Here is a 12,775-nt window from a genome sequence, read left to right on the forward strand (position 1 = left end):
TTAGAGGTTTTTAAGGTCAGGCTTGACAAAGCCCTGGCTGGGATGATTTAACTGGGAATTGGTCCTGCTTCGAGCAGGGGGTTGGACTAGATGACCTTCTGGGGTCCCTTCCAACCCTGATATTCTATGATTCTATGATAGCAGTCTTCAAATACGTAAAAGGTTGTTACAAAGAGGAGGGTGGTCAATTGCTCTCCATGTTCACCAAGGATAGGACAAAAATAATCAGTTTAGTTTGCAGTAAGGGAGATTTAGACTGGACAGTAGGGAAAACTTTCTAACTACAAGGACAGATAAACAATGGAACAAGTTACCACGGAAGGCTGTGGAATCCTCATCACTAGAGCTTTTAAGAAGAGGTTAGATAAACACCTGTCAGGGACAATCTAGGTGTGCATAATCCTGCTTCAGCACAGGGAGATGGACTAGATGAGGTCTCTTCCTGGCTGGACTATTCAGACTCTACATCCTCTGATTGTTTTAAAGTCTAGCATTTAAAGTCTAGCATTTGAGCTCATATTAAGATAGTGGACTAAGGGAAGCGTAGAAAAGGGTGTAATACAACTTTATTTACTGTGTAGAACAGTTTTATCTGCATTCCTTTCACAGACTAACTGAAAAAGACTAAACCAATAGTTTCTCATAATCATTATGGCTTGTTGTTGTTTTACTATATGATAATGAACACTTTCTTCTACCCTCTCCTCATGTCCGTAATGGAATATATCACATAGTGGAAGTTAAGACAAAAATGAAAATGATAAAAATGCAAACTATAAAAGTGGAAGATGTAATTAAACCCAATTTTGATTTTTTTGAAACTTGGGAAAATCTGATCAGGGCCTTCAACTAAAATATGTTTGACCCTTTTTTTTTGGATGAAGTCCTATAGCAACAGCAGCACACTGAAGAAAATTGTCAATACAGTATAAAGGTTTTTGATTTCATATGGAAAGACTTTAAATGTTTAAACAAGCCCCACAAGGTTTAATCATTTGTTAAACTATGACATCTGGTTCTCCACAGGGTTTATAATATGCTTCTGGAGCTTGAGCTAACCTACGTGGCACAAAAATTTGTCTTATTTTGCAAACACCACAGGGCCCCGCAAGACATCTTCTGTGCTGCTACTTGATATCAGCCAGGGTTTATTGAAAAAGGCCTGGTTTGCTGAAGAGCTTTGAGAGAGGTGAGGAGATCACCATTCTAGCACTCCTATTACTGAGACACAAAGTCAGAGGAAAAACACCTGTTTTTTGACGCGCACGTAAGAAAATGATAAAATGTTAAAAACAAGGAGTAAACAGGACAACTAGAAAGTTAATGGAGTATGTGGCTTCGGTGTAAGATGTAAAATGACTATGCAAAATGATTTGGCAATAAAGGAATACAAAACCCGGCTAATGTCAGTGAACTTGACATGTTATTTAACCTGCCACAAGAACACTGGGAGATTTATAGTGATTTTGTGAACAAAGTCAGCTTGCAGTCTCCAGTGAAATGGGTGGGATGGATAAAACATTAGCCTATCACATCCCACAGCTGGCTTTTAGGGTGGGTGATCTACATAAAAAGCCAGTATAAAAAAACCTTAGTGCTTGATCACACACTCACTGAAGTCAATGGCAAAGTTCCTATTGACTTTAATGTTGCAAGATCAGGGCCATTACAACCACTATTATCCCCTTGTCTTTCTGCTAGTCAATGACACGTGGCATAGAAGTTACATTTGCGCTGTTCTCTTGAGAGAGCAAGTTATTTTGTGTTGATTCCCTATACTGTGCTTCCTTTCCTCCCTTAGGTGGTGCCGTGGCCAACAGCCATGGTACTGCCACGTCAAGGCACATCAGAGCAATAATGGTCACAAAACTCAAATGGGATCAAATGTTTCTGATGGTAACAACTGAAAGGCAAGAAGATGGATGTCCCATTTGTCAACATCTTTCTGGTAACAGGCTGTCCAAATTTGAAGACAATATTTTGGAAGCAACTGCACCAAGACCTTGCTGAGGAACACTATTACTTCTGTGCTATATAAAATTATACTTGGGAATATGCAAGCAAAAGTTGCATAGGATAATTTTGCTACAGTATCACACTGCAAATTCATGTCTAATAATTTGCTTTCCACTATCACCACAAAGATCTCTTTTAGCCTTACTACATTTCAGGTTTTCCCACCCCATAAGAATGTGTGTTCTGGGTTATTTTTCCACATATTTTTCTGTATTGAACTCTTTAATGAATATTTTGCCCATTATTATTATCGTTTTTAGATTTCGCTATATTATTTCTCATGCTGTAGGGGTTGGTTTGGGGTAAGTCCCAATTTAGTAAAATCTGTGAATTATCTCTTCAAAATCATTAAGATATTTAAATAAGACATAATTAACTGTGTGGCTCACTAGACACCTTCAAAGTCAATATTTCTCTGTTACTTTATTACCTTTGGTTACCGTCTTGCCTGTTTTTAATGCATGTCTGGTGACAAGACAGTTTTTAGTAAGGTTTCATTTTTTCTGTAATGAAAATCTGTCATACTTGAACAAAATGCAACCACTTTTCACTCTGAAAACTGAGGCAGTAATCCCAAACAACTCAGTTATCAGGAGGTAGTGAAGTCTTTTTTTTTTTTCATGTTTTCTGATTAAGTGCTAACAATTGTTACAGCAAAGTCTTAAACCAAAACTTTAAACAGCAATATACTGCATATTTTAATATATTTGTATTCATCAGTGTTGCAAAACAAAAGCAACAGCAAACCAAATTTTTTCCGCATTAACTTAGGATGCAAGACATATCTGTGAGTGGATTATGTAAGTGTTCATTTATTGAAATTTCAATTACTGAATTAAGGACATTACGTGTCCTCTTCTTTCTAAGCAAGCCTTTCAATAAACAAGCAAGTCTCTCCATTGTAATATTCTGTTACCTTTTTTACTGCCTCCAAACTCTGTATGTTCCTAGAAACTGAACAGCTCTTTCTAAAACCCCAAATATTTGCCTGCTGTTTTTGGTTTCAGATGGTAAGAGAGAATGAACTTGGATACAGCTGATAGTTAAGTGAAGAAAAAGTAGCAGCTTTTCAGACCTTAAGATTTTCTTTTCCATCAAGCAGTGTTCAAGTGTGCCATTAGCACAAGACCATTCAAGTGTTTCTCTTTCAGTCTTCTTTCAAGCCTCACCACATACCACAAGTGCACAAACAGACTTATGTAACCTGCTTCAGGGCGGAGCATGAAAAACAAACAAATAAAATGAATCAATCCAGTGCCTTGTTTCTGAGGTTACAATAAGCATGTTTTCCACAAATATTTGGTCATATTTGACATATGATAAATTAAATCAAATCTGAAATGTCTTTTCAGGCATCAGTACACAGCTCTGTGCAAGCCAGTCGACAATAACCCACGTGTCTCATTTTCCAGAACACTTCAAAGCACCTGCTTTCCTGCATTAGGAAACTTGAGCTACGGCCTGACAAATTGTGGTAGCCTTCTGATATAGTACAGTGCTTGTTCTCGGAATTAATGGAAGCCAGGGACAGTGATTTTTGTTTTCAAAAGTCATCAATCCAAATCATTATCTGAGAAATCTGAAGCAAGAGAAAGTCTCTCAAAAGAAACTGCCTTTTTAAAATTCTGCCTAGAAATGCAATCTGCATATCCACATGGAAGTGGTGCTGTATATGCATACTCACAGACAAACAAACAATTAACATTGAAAAATCAATTCTCTCGTCAGAAAAAAATATTAAATGTGACAGGATCATTGCCTACTGTTTTACAGCGATTCTGAAAGGGGGCTTTTCTAACATTTAAAAAAATGTCAGGGCTAGTCTACACTGGTAATGCTAAAGTGCTGCCGCGGCTGCGCTTTAACATGCCTTGTGTGGTCGCTGCGCAGCCCTGAGAGAGAGCTCTCCCAGTGCTCTAAAAAAACCACCTCAATGAGGGACGTAGCTCCCAGCGCTAGGGCACTGTCTACACTGGCACTTTACAGCTCTGCAACTTGCTGCACTCAGGGGGGTGTTTTTTGACCCCCCCCCGCGAGCAAGAAAGTTGTAGTCAGTGTCAGTGTAGATAAGCCCTAAGCATCTGATTTGGGGTACTCAAACTATGACTATCATTTCTTTTACAAGACAGCTCCTAGCATTCATATGTAAAACAGAGGACTCTTTAAGACTAGTAAGCTGTGAAACTCCTAACATTGTCTGTAATTAACAATGAGGGAGAAGACACAGAACCTTGGGGAATCAGGGAATGCTAGAACTGTAGCACTGCATGGATTATTGAAAGATGCAAGCCTCACTTGTTAGCTATATATAATGCTGCAACTCTATGTTCCTATTTTTCACAAGCTTCTTTCAAAAATGAAGTCTGGTGTTAATATTTTTAATTATGCCAGATGTAACATCCCCCCCCCCCCAAATAAAAAGATAGATCATAGAAACAATCTTGGTACTTTGGGTCAGTTTGTAAGGAAACTATATGGAGGTTACTTTCTCAGTAAGATGCTTGTGAAAATGTTTTCTTAGATTAAGTTATTCTTTTAGTATTTAGGCATTTTCTCATGCAATCAAAGTTATACGAAAGAGTAGACAAATCAAAATTACAGGTTTCTGAACCACACATTTTAAAAAGTAGTACGATAGTATGTAGTATCATAGTATGATAGTGTGGCTCCTTTCAGGCTCAGTGGTGAGCCAGTATTGGGGCCTTGCTGGGTTGTTTCTGTTAGGAGGAGAAACTGATGATGGAGTTAGGTGTTTCTTTGGTGCAACCCTGTTTATGTATAAAGTAGTACACAAATCCTGTTTCCCTGAACACAGTAGAACCAAACAACAGGAGGCAGTTTACTTGGCTTCCTCTTAGGGCCATACTCAGTACAACTTCTCTCACTGTCTGCTGGCTTTCTGCTTCTCACTGATGCACAGACACATATCATTACCACCAATCAATGCCCCAGCCCCTGTGTGCGCAATCAGTCCCAGGGGAAACCCACATGGCCACACGGCTTAGCTTCTATTCATGCGTTGCCATGATGGGCCCTGCTTTGGGTGGTCGCTTCTATTGTTTCAACTATTACAACACAAAAAGGGTCTTAACTGGTCCCTCCATTTAGTCCAAATAAAGGGTGCTTAGTACATCCATGGAATTCTACTAGGTCTGTGTTGATAATAGCCATTTACACCTTCCGGCATAGCAATACACATCATTTTATTATAATTATTGTCATCACTATTACATGAGGCATTAAGTGTTTGCAGGATCCCAGCCATAGGAACTGATCCAGAGTCCACTGACATCAAGGGAAGTTTTCTCATTGATTTCAAGAGGTTCCGTATCAGACCCACAGATAACTAAATGAACTAATGAGAAAGGATCATGTGAGTTAAAATGGCTTAGTTATATGCCTAGCTAACTGGTCAACCATTTGGGGTATTATTAGAGACATGATTAGGTGAGATAGATTAGACAGATATCCTGTGCTACAGCATGTGTGTGTGTAAGAGGAGGTTACTTACGCATAACAGGAGGTTCTTAAAGATATGTGGCTCCATCTGTATTCCACTGAGGGGTTTATGCATGTACTCCATGTGCCTGGAGACAAGAGAATTTGAAAGTAGTGTCCTTTGATCCACGCATCATGGTTTTGTCCATGGTGATAAAGGGTGGGCAGACTGATCACCCCTCCAGTTCCTTCTCCACTGCAAATCCAATAGATCTGCAGCAGAGGGGGAAGGAGGATGAGAAGTAGAATACCAATGGAGATCACACATCTCAAAGAACCTTCAGTTAGAGGTAAGTAACTTCCTCTTTTTCTTCTTCTTCGAGTGATGGTCCCTATTATATTCCACTGAGGGTGACTAACAAGCTTTACCTAAGTTGGAGGAGAGTGCGAGGATGCAGATGGGAGAGATTAGCGGTGGAGAGCCATGCCCAAAGAGGCATCCATTGCCGAGTCATGCATTAAAGTGCAATGTGTAGCAAAGGTGTGTACTTAACTCCACATGGCCACTCTACAAATATCCTGAAGTGGTATGTCACAGAGTGAGGCCATGGTCAAAGGCTGGGCTCTCGTTGAATGTATAGCACCCCTGTGGCCTACGGAGGCTGGATAATGCACCCAGAAATCAACTTAAGAGATATGTTGTGTGGCGACTGCCTGTCCTTTAAACCGTTCAGCTATTGCGACAAACAGTCTGGGGGAATCTCCTGATCAATTTGTCCTCTGCAGGCAGAAGGCCAAGGCCCGATGGCCATAGAGAGAATGTTGCACCTTAGAGACTAACCAATTTATTTGAACATAAGCTTTCGTGAGCTACAGCTCACTTCACAGTATGCATCCGATGAAGTGAGCTGTAGCTCACGAAAGCTTATACTCAAATAAATTGGTTAGTCTCTAAGGTGCCACAAGTACTCCTTTTCTTTTTGCGAATACAGACTAACACGACTGATACTCTGAAACCTATAGAGAGAATGGAGTCGTTGCTCCTCTTCCGAGGCATGTGGCTTCGGGAAGAAAGCAGGTAAGTGAACAGATTGATTAACGTGAAACTGGGAGATGACCTTTGGCAAAAATTTGGGACGCAGGCTCATGAATACTTTATCTTTATAGAAAGTCATGGAAGGAAGGTCTGACGTCATGGCCCTGAGTTCACCAACCCTTCTCGCCAATGTGAGAGAAACAAGGAAAGCAACCTTCATGGAAAGGAGTGACATAGCATATGATACCAGCGGTTTGAAGGAAGGTTTGATTAGTACAGATAGAATCAGGTTGAGATCCCATTGGGGAGCAATGGGTTGTACAGGTGGGAAGGTTCTGATGAGGCTCTTCCAAAACCTAGCAGCCAACGAATAGGTAAAGATGGAGTATCCTTCCATCAGGGGGCGAAAGGCACTAATTGCCAGTAGGTGGGCCTTGAGAGAGCTGAGGCAAGATCCGATGCCTTTAAAGACAGGAGATAATCCAGGAGCAGGGGAATCCCCACTGCTTCTAGGGAAAGTCCATTGTGTTTTGCCCAAGCATTTCCACTTGGCTCGGAAATAGTGCCTAATGGAGTCCTTTCTGCTGCTGGAGAGGATGTTCTGCATGTCTGATGACTATGCCCATCCAAATACAAGGTTCTGAGGTGAAGCACCTGTGGATTGGGATGGATGATGTTGCTGTTGTGTTGTGTGAGGAGATCGAGGAGAGTAGGAATAGGGATTGGGGGACAGAGACATACAAAGGAGGTTGGAAAACCAAAACTGTCTGGGCTAATAGGGGGTGATCAGGATGACTGTTGTTTTGTCTCATCTGATCTTGTGATGCACTCATGGTAGGAGCAGGAGAGGAGGAAAGGTGTAATAGAGTTGGTCAGACCAGGGGAGGATAAGAGAGTCGCCCTGAGAGTGGTGTCCCAGGTGCTGCATTTTCTGTTGAATGGGGAGGCAAAGACATCTCTGGTCAGAGTTCCCCATTTGCTGAAGGTGTCCTGTAGCATGGTGTCATGGAGTTCCCACTTGTTGTCTATCACGAACTATCTGCTGACCGAATCTGCAATAACATTGTGTGTCTCTGGAAGATAAGCGCCAAATACGGTAATCTGGTAGGGGATGCACCAGTTCCAAAACTTTTGAGCACAGTCTCGTCACGCCTGTTGATGTAGCACACCAGTCATGGTATTGTCTGACATGATGAGAATATGATGGGAACAGATGAGTGGGAGAAAAGCTAGGCATGCCTTCCTTACTGCTTGGAGCTCCAAAATGTTAATTGTATTCTGGACTCCCAAGGAGTCCATGTTCCCTCTGGCATGTGTTTGGCCATGTGCGCTCCCCATCGTAGGAGGGAGGTGTTGGTGATAATAGTCTTGTTCGGGGAGGAGGGTAGGAAGGGAATCTCTATGCAGATCTGACCTGGGTCCCTCCACCAGTGGAGGGATGAGATTACCTTGGGGGGAACTGTTAGCTTGAGGTCCATGGTGTGATGATTGGGCAAGTAAACTGTCTGGAGCCACATTTCGAAGAAGCCAGGGTGAAGTCGAGCAAAGGTAGTGATGTATGTGTGCACAAGGCCATGTGGCCCCGGAGGGATAGGCAAGTCCTGGCCATGACCAAAGGATTGTTGACTACGGGAGTTATGAGTTTTGCAGACTCTGGAACCTGTCTCGTGGTAGGTAGGCTCATGCCATGATGGAGCTGATAGTGGCCCCTATAAAGTCTAGGCATTGTGTGGGGTTTAAAGATGATTTTTTTGGCATTGATACTGACTCTGAAGGAAGAAAGGAGGCTGAGCAACATGGAGGTTGAAACTTGGACCTCATGTCTGGACTGTGCCGCCAGGAGCTAGTCGTCAAGATATGGGAACACAAGCACGCCATAATGCCTGATGTGGGCTGCCAAAATGGAGAAAACCTTGGTGAAAACTCTGGTGGCAACTCCAAAGGGAAGAACTCTGTATCGGAAATGTTGCGAGCCAACTGTGAACCTCAAGAAATGTCTGTGGGCTGGATGAATGTCGATGTGAAAATAGGCGTCCTGCATATCAAGAGCTGTAAACCACATGCCTTTTTCTAATGAGGGGATAATCACTCATTTCATAGGTGTGACCTATGAAACTTGGGCTTACCCTGCAACAACAAAAAAGGACACTGACTGTACCAGGTTCTGTTGTGCTGAACCTGGACACACTGTGTGTATTGGGCTCTGAAGAACATGTAAAGCTCGCCAAATTTTAGTAGTTTGACCCATCAAACTATTATCACAGCTGCATTAACATCTTTTAACAACAAGATTACTGGCTTTAAAGGACAAGTATGATTTGGGAGAAAAACATTAGAAAAGCTAAGCATTCTCTACAGATAGGAAAGACAAAGATTTCTCTCAGTACAACACTGAATCACTAAAATGCAGAGTGCAAAGGCTTCAATGGCATTTTTTTGTGTCAATACATGATTTAAAATTCAATAAAAAATGATAAGTGAGAATGGTGTAGCTGAAGAACAAAGAAAAATCCCTAATATTTAAGTTTAATTTATTTAAAGCTTTGTTTACTGTGATAGCCTTCTGAGAAACACATATCATGTTTATGAAGGTCTCAGGAGAATCTCTATCTATATCTATTTATTTCCATATATCTTATTGCAGAAATAGTAGTGCTGTAACAAGATAATGCACATAAAACAAAAAGATGACATAACAGTCAGTGTTCAGATTTAAAATCTGTAAGACCCATGCCCTATATAAACACAGGCACAAAGGCAAGTATTTCAGAAATAGGAATAAATTGCCCAGAAATGGACCTCTGTATTTCTCCACAGAGGACTATAAAAGCACTTTAAAAAGTGTCTAAATGGGCCATCTTGATTATCACTACACAAGTTTTTTTTTTCCTCCTGCTGATAATAGCTCATCTTAACTAATTAGCCTCTCACAGTTTGTATGGTAACTTCCAACTTATCTGTGTGTATACATCTTACTATATGTTCCATTCTATGCATCCGATGAAGCGGGCTGTAGCCCATGAAAGCTTATGCTCTAATAAATTTGTTAGTCTCTAAGGTGCCACAAGTACTCCTGTTCTTTTTGCAGATACAGACTAACACGGCTGCTACTCTGAAGCTTTAAAAAGAGTTTGATTAAATCTGTTTCTAGAAAAGCTATGTAAAATTGTAAATTCTGGAAGAAGGTTAAGCACATGTAAATAATAGGATCATTCACAGTGGCCTTTTAATAAACAAAGTATTTGGGGAGTCCTCCACATACAATTATTTTATTTTTTTTACAAAATGATGCATTTTAGAAATTAATTTTTTCACTTGAAAGCTGGGAACACTTCACAAGCATCTGATTTCAGGTTTTTGATAGATTTCTCACGTCTTCAGGACGGCTGCTACAACCTGGCTCTTGGTGGTACAGTAGTTACAAGAGTCACAGGGCTGCAGGCACTGTAAGCATGAAAGTGCCACTGAATAATAATAAAGTGCCTCCTCTCCTTCTCCCTGGCATGGGGGAATCTCCTGTCTCTCTACATTCCACCTTGTTATCTGAGGAGAATGAGAGCAGAGATGGCAATTGTTTGGGAAAGATGACATGTCCCAACTGCGAATTCTCTTATTATTTTTTCTAAATGAGAACTGACTCCTCTCATCTGCAAAAGACAAGCACCCCAATTCCACTGCCTCTCCCTCTAGGGAGAAAGATAGTTAATATACAAACAGACTTTGAAATGCCTGTAAATCTTTTACAGTGCAGGAAATTGCATGAATATGTACACATTTTGAGAGGGAAAATCTCCTGGAACAGCTGTTTTAACTTTTTTCTTTATTATTGATACAGGTTCTCCATAGTGATCAAGCCTAAAAAACGGCACACATAAGACTAGGCATGCAGGATCAGAAGGAGGGACCACTTACTGCACACAGACATCTCTTGTTATATGGCTGGCTAAGGACCTGCTTGCGGACATGAACTTTTTTCAGATAAATTTCCATACAAAATCCATACAATTTGGATTAATGTGATTAAAATTAAAAACTAGGAATTTTATCAGTTGTAAATATTAGAATGAAGGGTTAAATTGGAAATGAAGTGCATGCAGCCAGAACACTTGCAGCTGGTTCTCTAGGCTCACTGCCAATGGGGAGAGAATTGCACTGGGGAAAACCTTCATAGGCAGAATTTTTAAAAAATGGGGAAGGAGGAGTTCCCCCTTACACTTACATTTCTTCTCTTGTTCCTTTTACTCTTTCAGACACACACATGCATACATGTAGCAAGAATGAAAGTGCCAAAAGAGTAAAACTTGTTAGCTTTAAAAATCACTCATCAAGCAATTCTATTACTTTTAATAATTTATTAAAGGTCCTAAAACAAAGATCAAAAGGAAATATATCTAAGCATTTATATTCAGTTCCACATCGCTTCATGACTAATTTGTAAAGGAGTGTATAAGTCTTCACAACTGAAGCCAAAATCATTTGAGGATACTTTGATATAATGCCACAAAGGATATGAACAGGAAGGCAGCAGGAATTACAAATGGCCAAGCTCCATTAAGAGTGCTAATAAAAGAATAATGGAATTTCCTTGTGTGATGAATTAAAAAAAGTGTTTAGTACAGGAGAATTTAGACAAGAAGAAGAGTATCAAAGCTTTTGGCTCTTCAGTTGCTTCTCTTTATTAGATCTTAACTGATCTATTACATTTATCTTACACTGCTCCAGCTTCAAAATGCAATATTCCCATCAGAAATCCTGTCACTAATTTCTTTTACTCATAACATTTGTCAATTGCCACCAGCCCTTAACATCTGCACTATCAGACTATCCAAGTCTCTCTACAAAAAAGACATTTTAAAGTGAAGGATGTAACTTGAAAATAATTTTAACAATTATATATCTACTGTTAATGCTTTTGAAAATTTGTCAATGCTCGAGATAATTGGTTGGTATGGAAATATCATAGTAACAAACTGCATGAAGTTATTCAGGAAAGAGTTCTCTATTTCCAACACACATTTATTTCCACACAGGGGCATAACTTACTAGTAAGAATGACAAGACAGATAGATGACTCACTAGTACTTTTTAAAAATTCCAATATTTTCCAAATTGCACAAATACTTAGCCCTTCTCAAAACAGCAACACCACAAAAGTAGATCACATATTGCTGACAAATAGTTACAAATCAGCTGTGCATGCTTAAACTCATGAATGATTGGGTGTATTTTCTTCCTTAGAATGCCCAGCAGGATTTCTGTTAACAAAGCAACCCCTCCAATCATACCTCCAGAATCAACAGGTAATCCATTAGGGTCACATATTTCAAGGCTTAATGGGCATAACAAACTAACCAATGTATTCAAGAGTAACAAGCTTTAAAAATGTATCAAATACCATGTGTTGATTTTATAAGATTCATTGTCAATCCATAAATTATATTTCTGGAAGGTCAGTCAGAGCTGTATGTTTCACAAATATCAAATCCAGAAATACAGTTTCAGGCTTAGGCATGAACAAATGTATCACTTATACATTTAACATATTACAATTAAAAGAAAGTTAAGATGCCTTAGAGACACTTCAAGAGCTTCATCATTCTCTTTCACCTTTATATTTATCACACAAGATAGTTATCTTAAATGTTTTAAATTGTTCTAAACAAAACATACTGCTAGTGTATTTTTTTTCTTACCTTAGGATCATAAGGATTGTATGAATGAAAAAGTTGGGATAGATCCTTAGTTCTTTGCTTTTTCTGCAGAATAATAATAAAAATAAATAAATGTATTAGAGAAATTAAAGGGCAAAAGAAAGGAACAGCAGATTTTAAAATGCTTTATACAAGTATACACATGTACGATCTGCAGACTTGTTAGTGGAACTGCACGTGCGAAGTATAGATTATGCATGGTAAGGATATTTAATATCACAAGAAAGAGCTAACATATTATTAAATAATCATTTTAAAGGCATTACCTTAATAAAAATAAGGCACGTGTATATACATCTGTAATATCATAGGAATCTGTGAATATCTGAGATGCATTTTAAGTTATTTAGAAGAAATCATCTATGTTTTGGAACATACCGTACTGAAAATTTGGAAAGATTTACCTATAATTCAAGCATTTTTCATAGTCTAGTCTTACAGTAGAATAGGTTTAATGGCAGTTTAAAGTTGCCTCATTTATTATTTGTATTATTCTTTTGGTGTTAACGCTGCTGTAACCCTGATTCTGGACAATTAATAAATGCTATGATATTTAATGCCCCTAACAAATTCT

The 12,775-nt window shown here is 39.3% G+C and overlaps 1 protein-coding gene across 3 annotated transcripts in view; it reads right to left on the reverse strand.

The window, feature by feature from the left end:
* CDKAL1 (CDKAL1 threonylcarbamoyladenosine tRNA methylthiotransferase) overlaps window positions 1-12,775 on the reverse strand; it is a 663,359-nt gene that overhangs the window by 127,923 nt on the left and 522,661 nt on the right. For all 3 annotated transcript variants that reach the window (XM_084618215.1, XM_084618213.1, XM_084618214.1), the window contains one exon: window positions 12,184-12,246. In XM_084618215.1, coding sequence (XP_084474341.1) covers window positions 12,184-12,246 — 63 coding nt within the window. The remainder of the gene's footprint in view (window positions 1-12,183; window positions 12,247-12,775) is intronic.

This window comes from Lepidochelys olivacea (genome assembly GCF_965140295.1).
Source record: "Lepidochelys olivacea isolate rLepOli2 genome assembly, chromosome: 2".
Classification (NCBI taxonomy): Eukaryota; Metazoa; Chordata; order Testudines; family Cheloniidae; genus Lepidochelys; species Lepidochelys olivacea.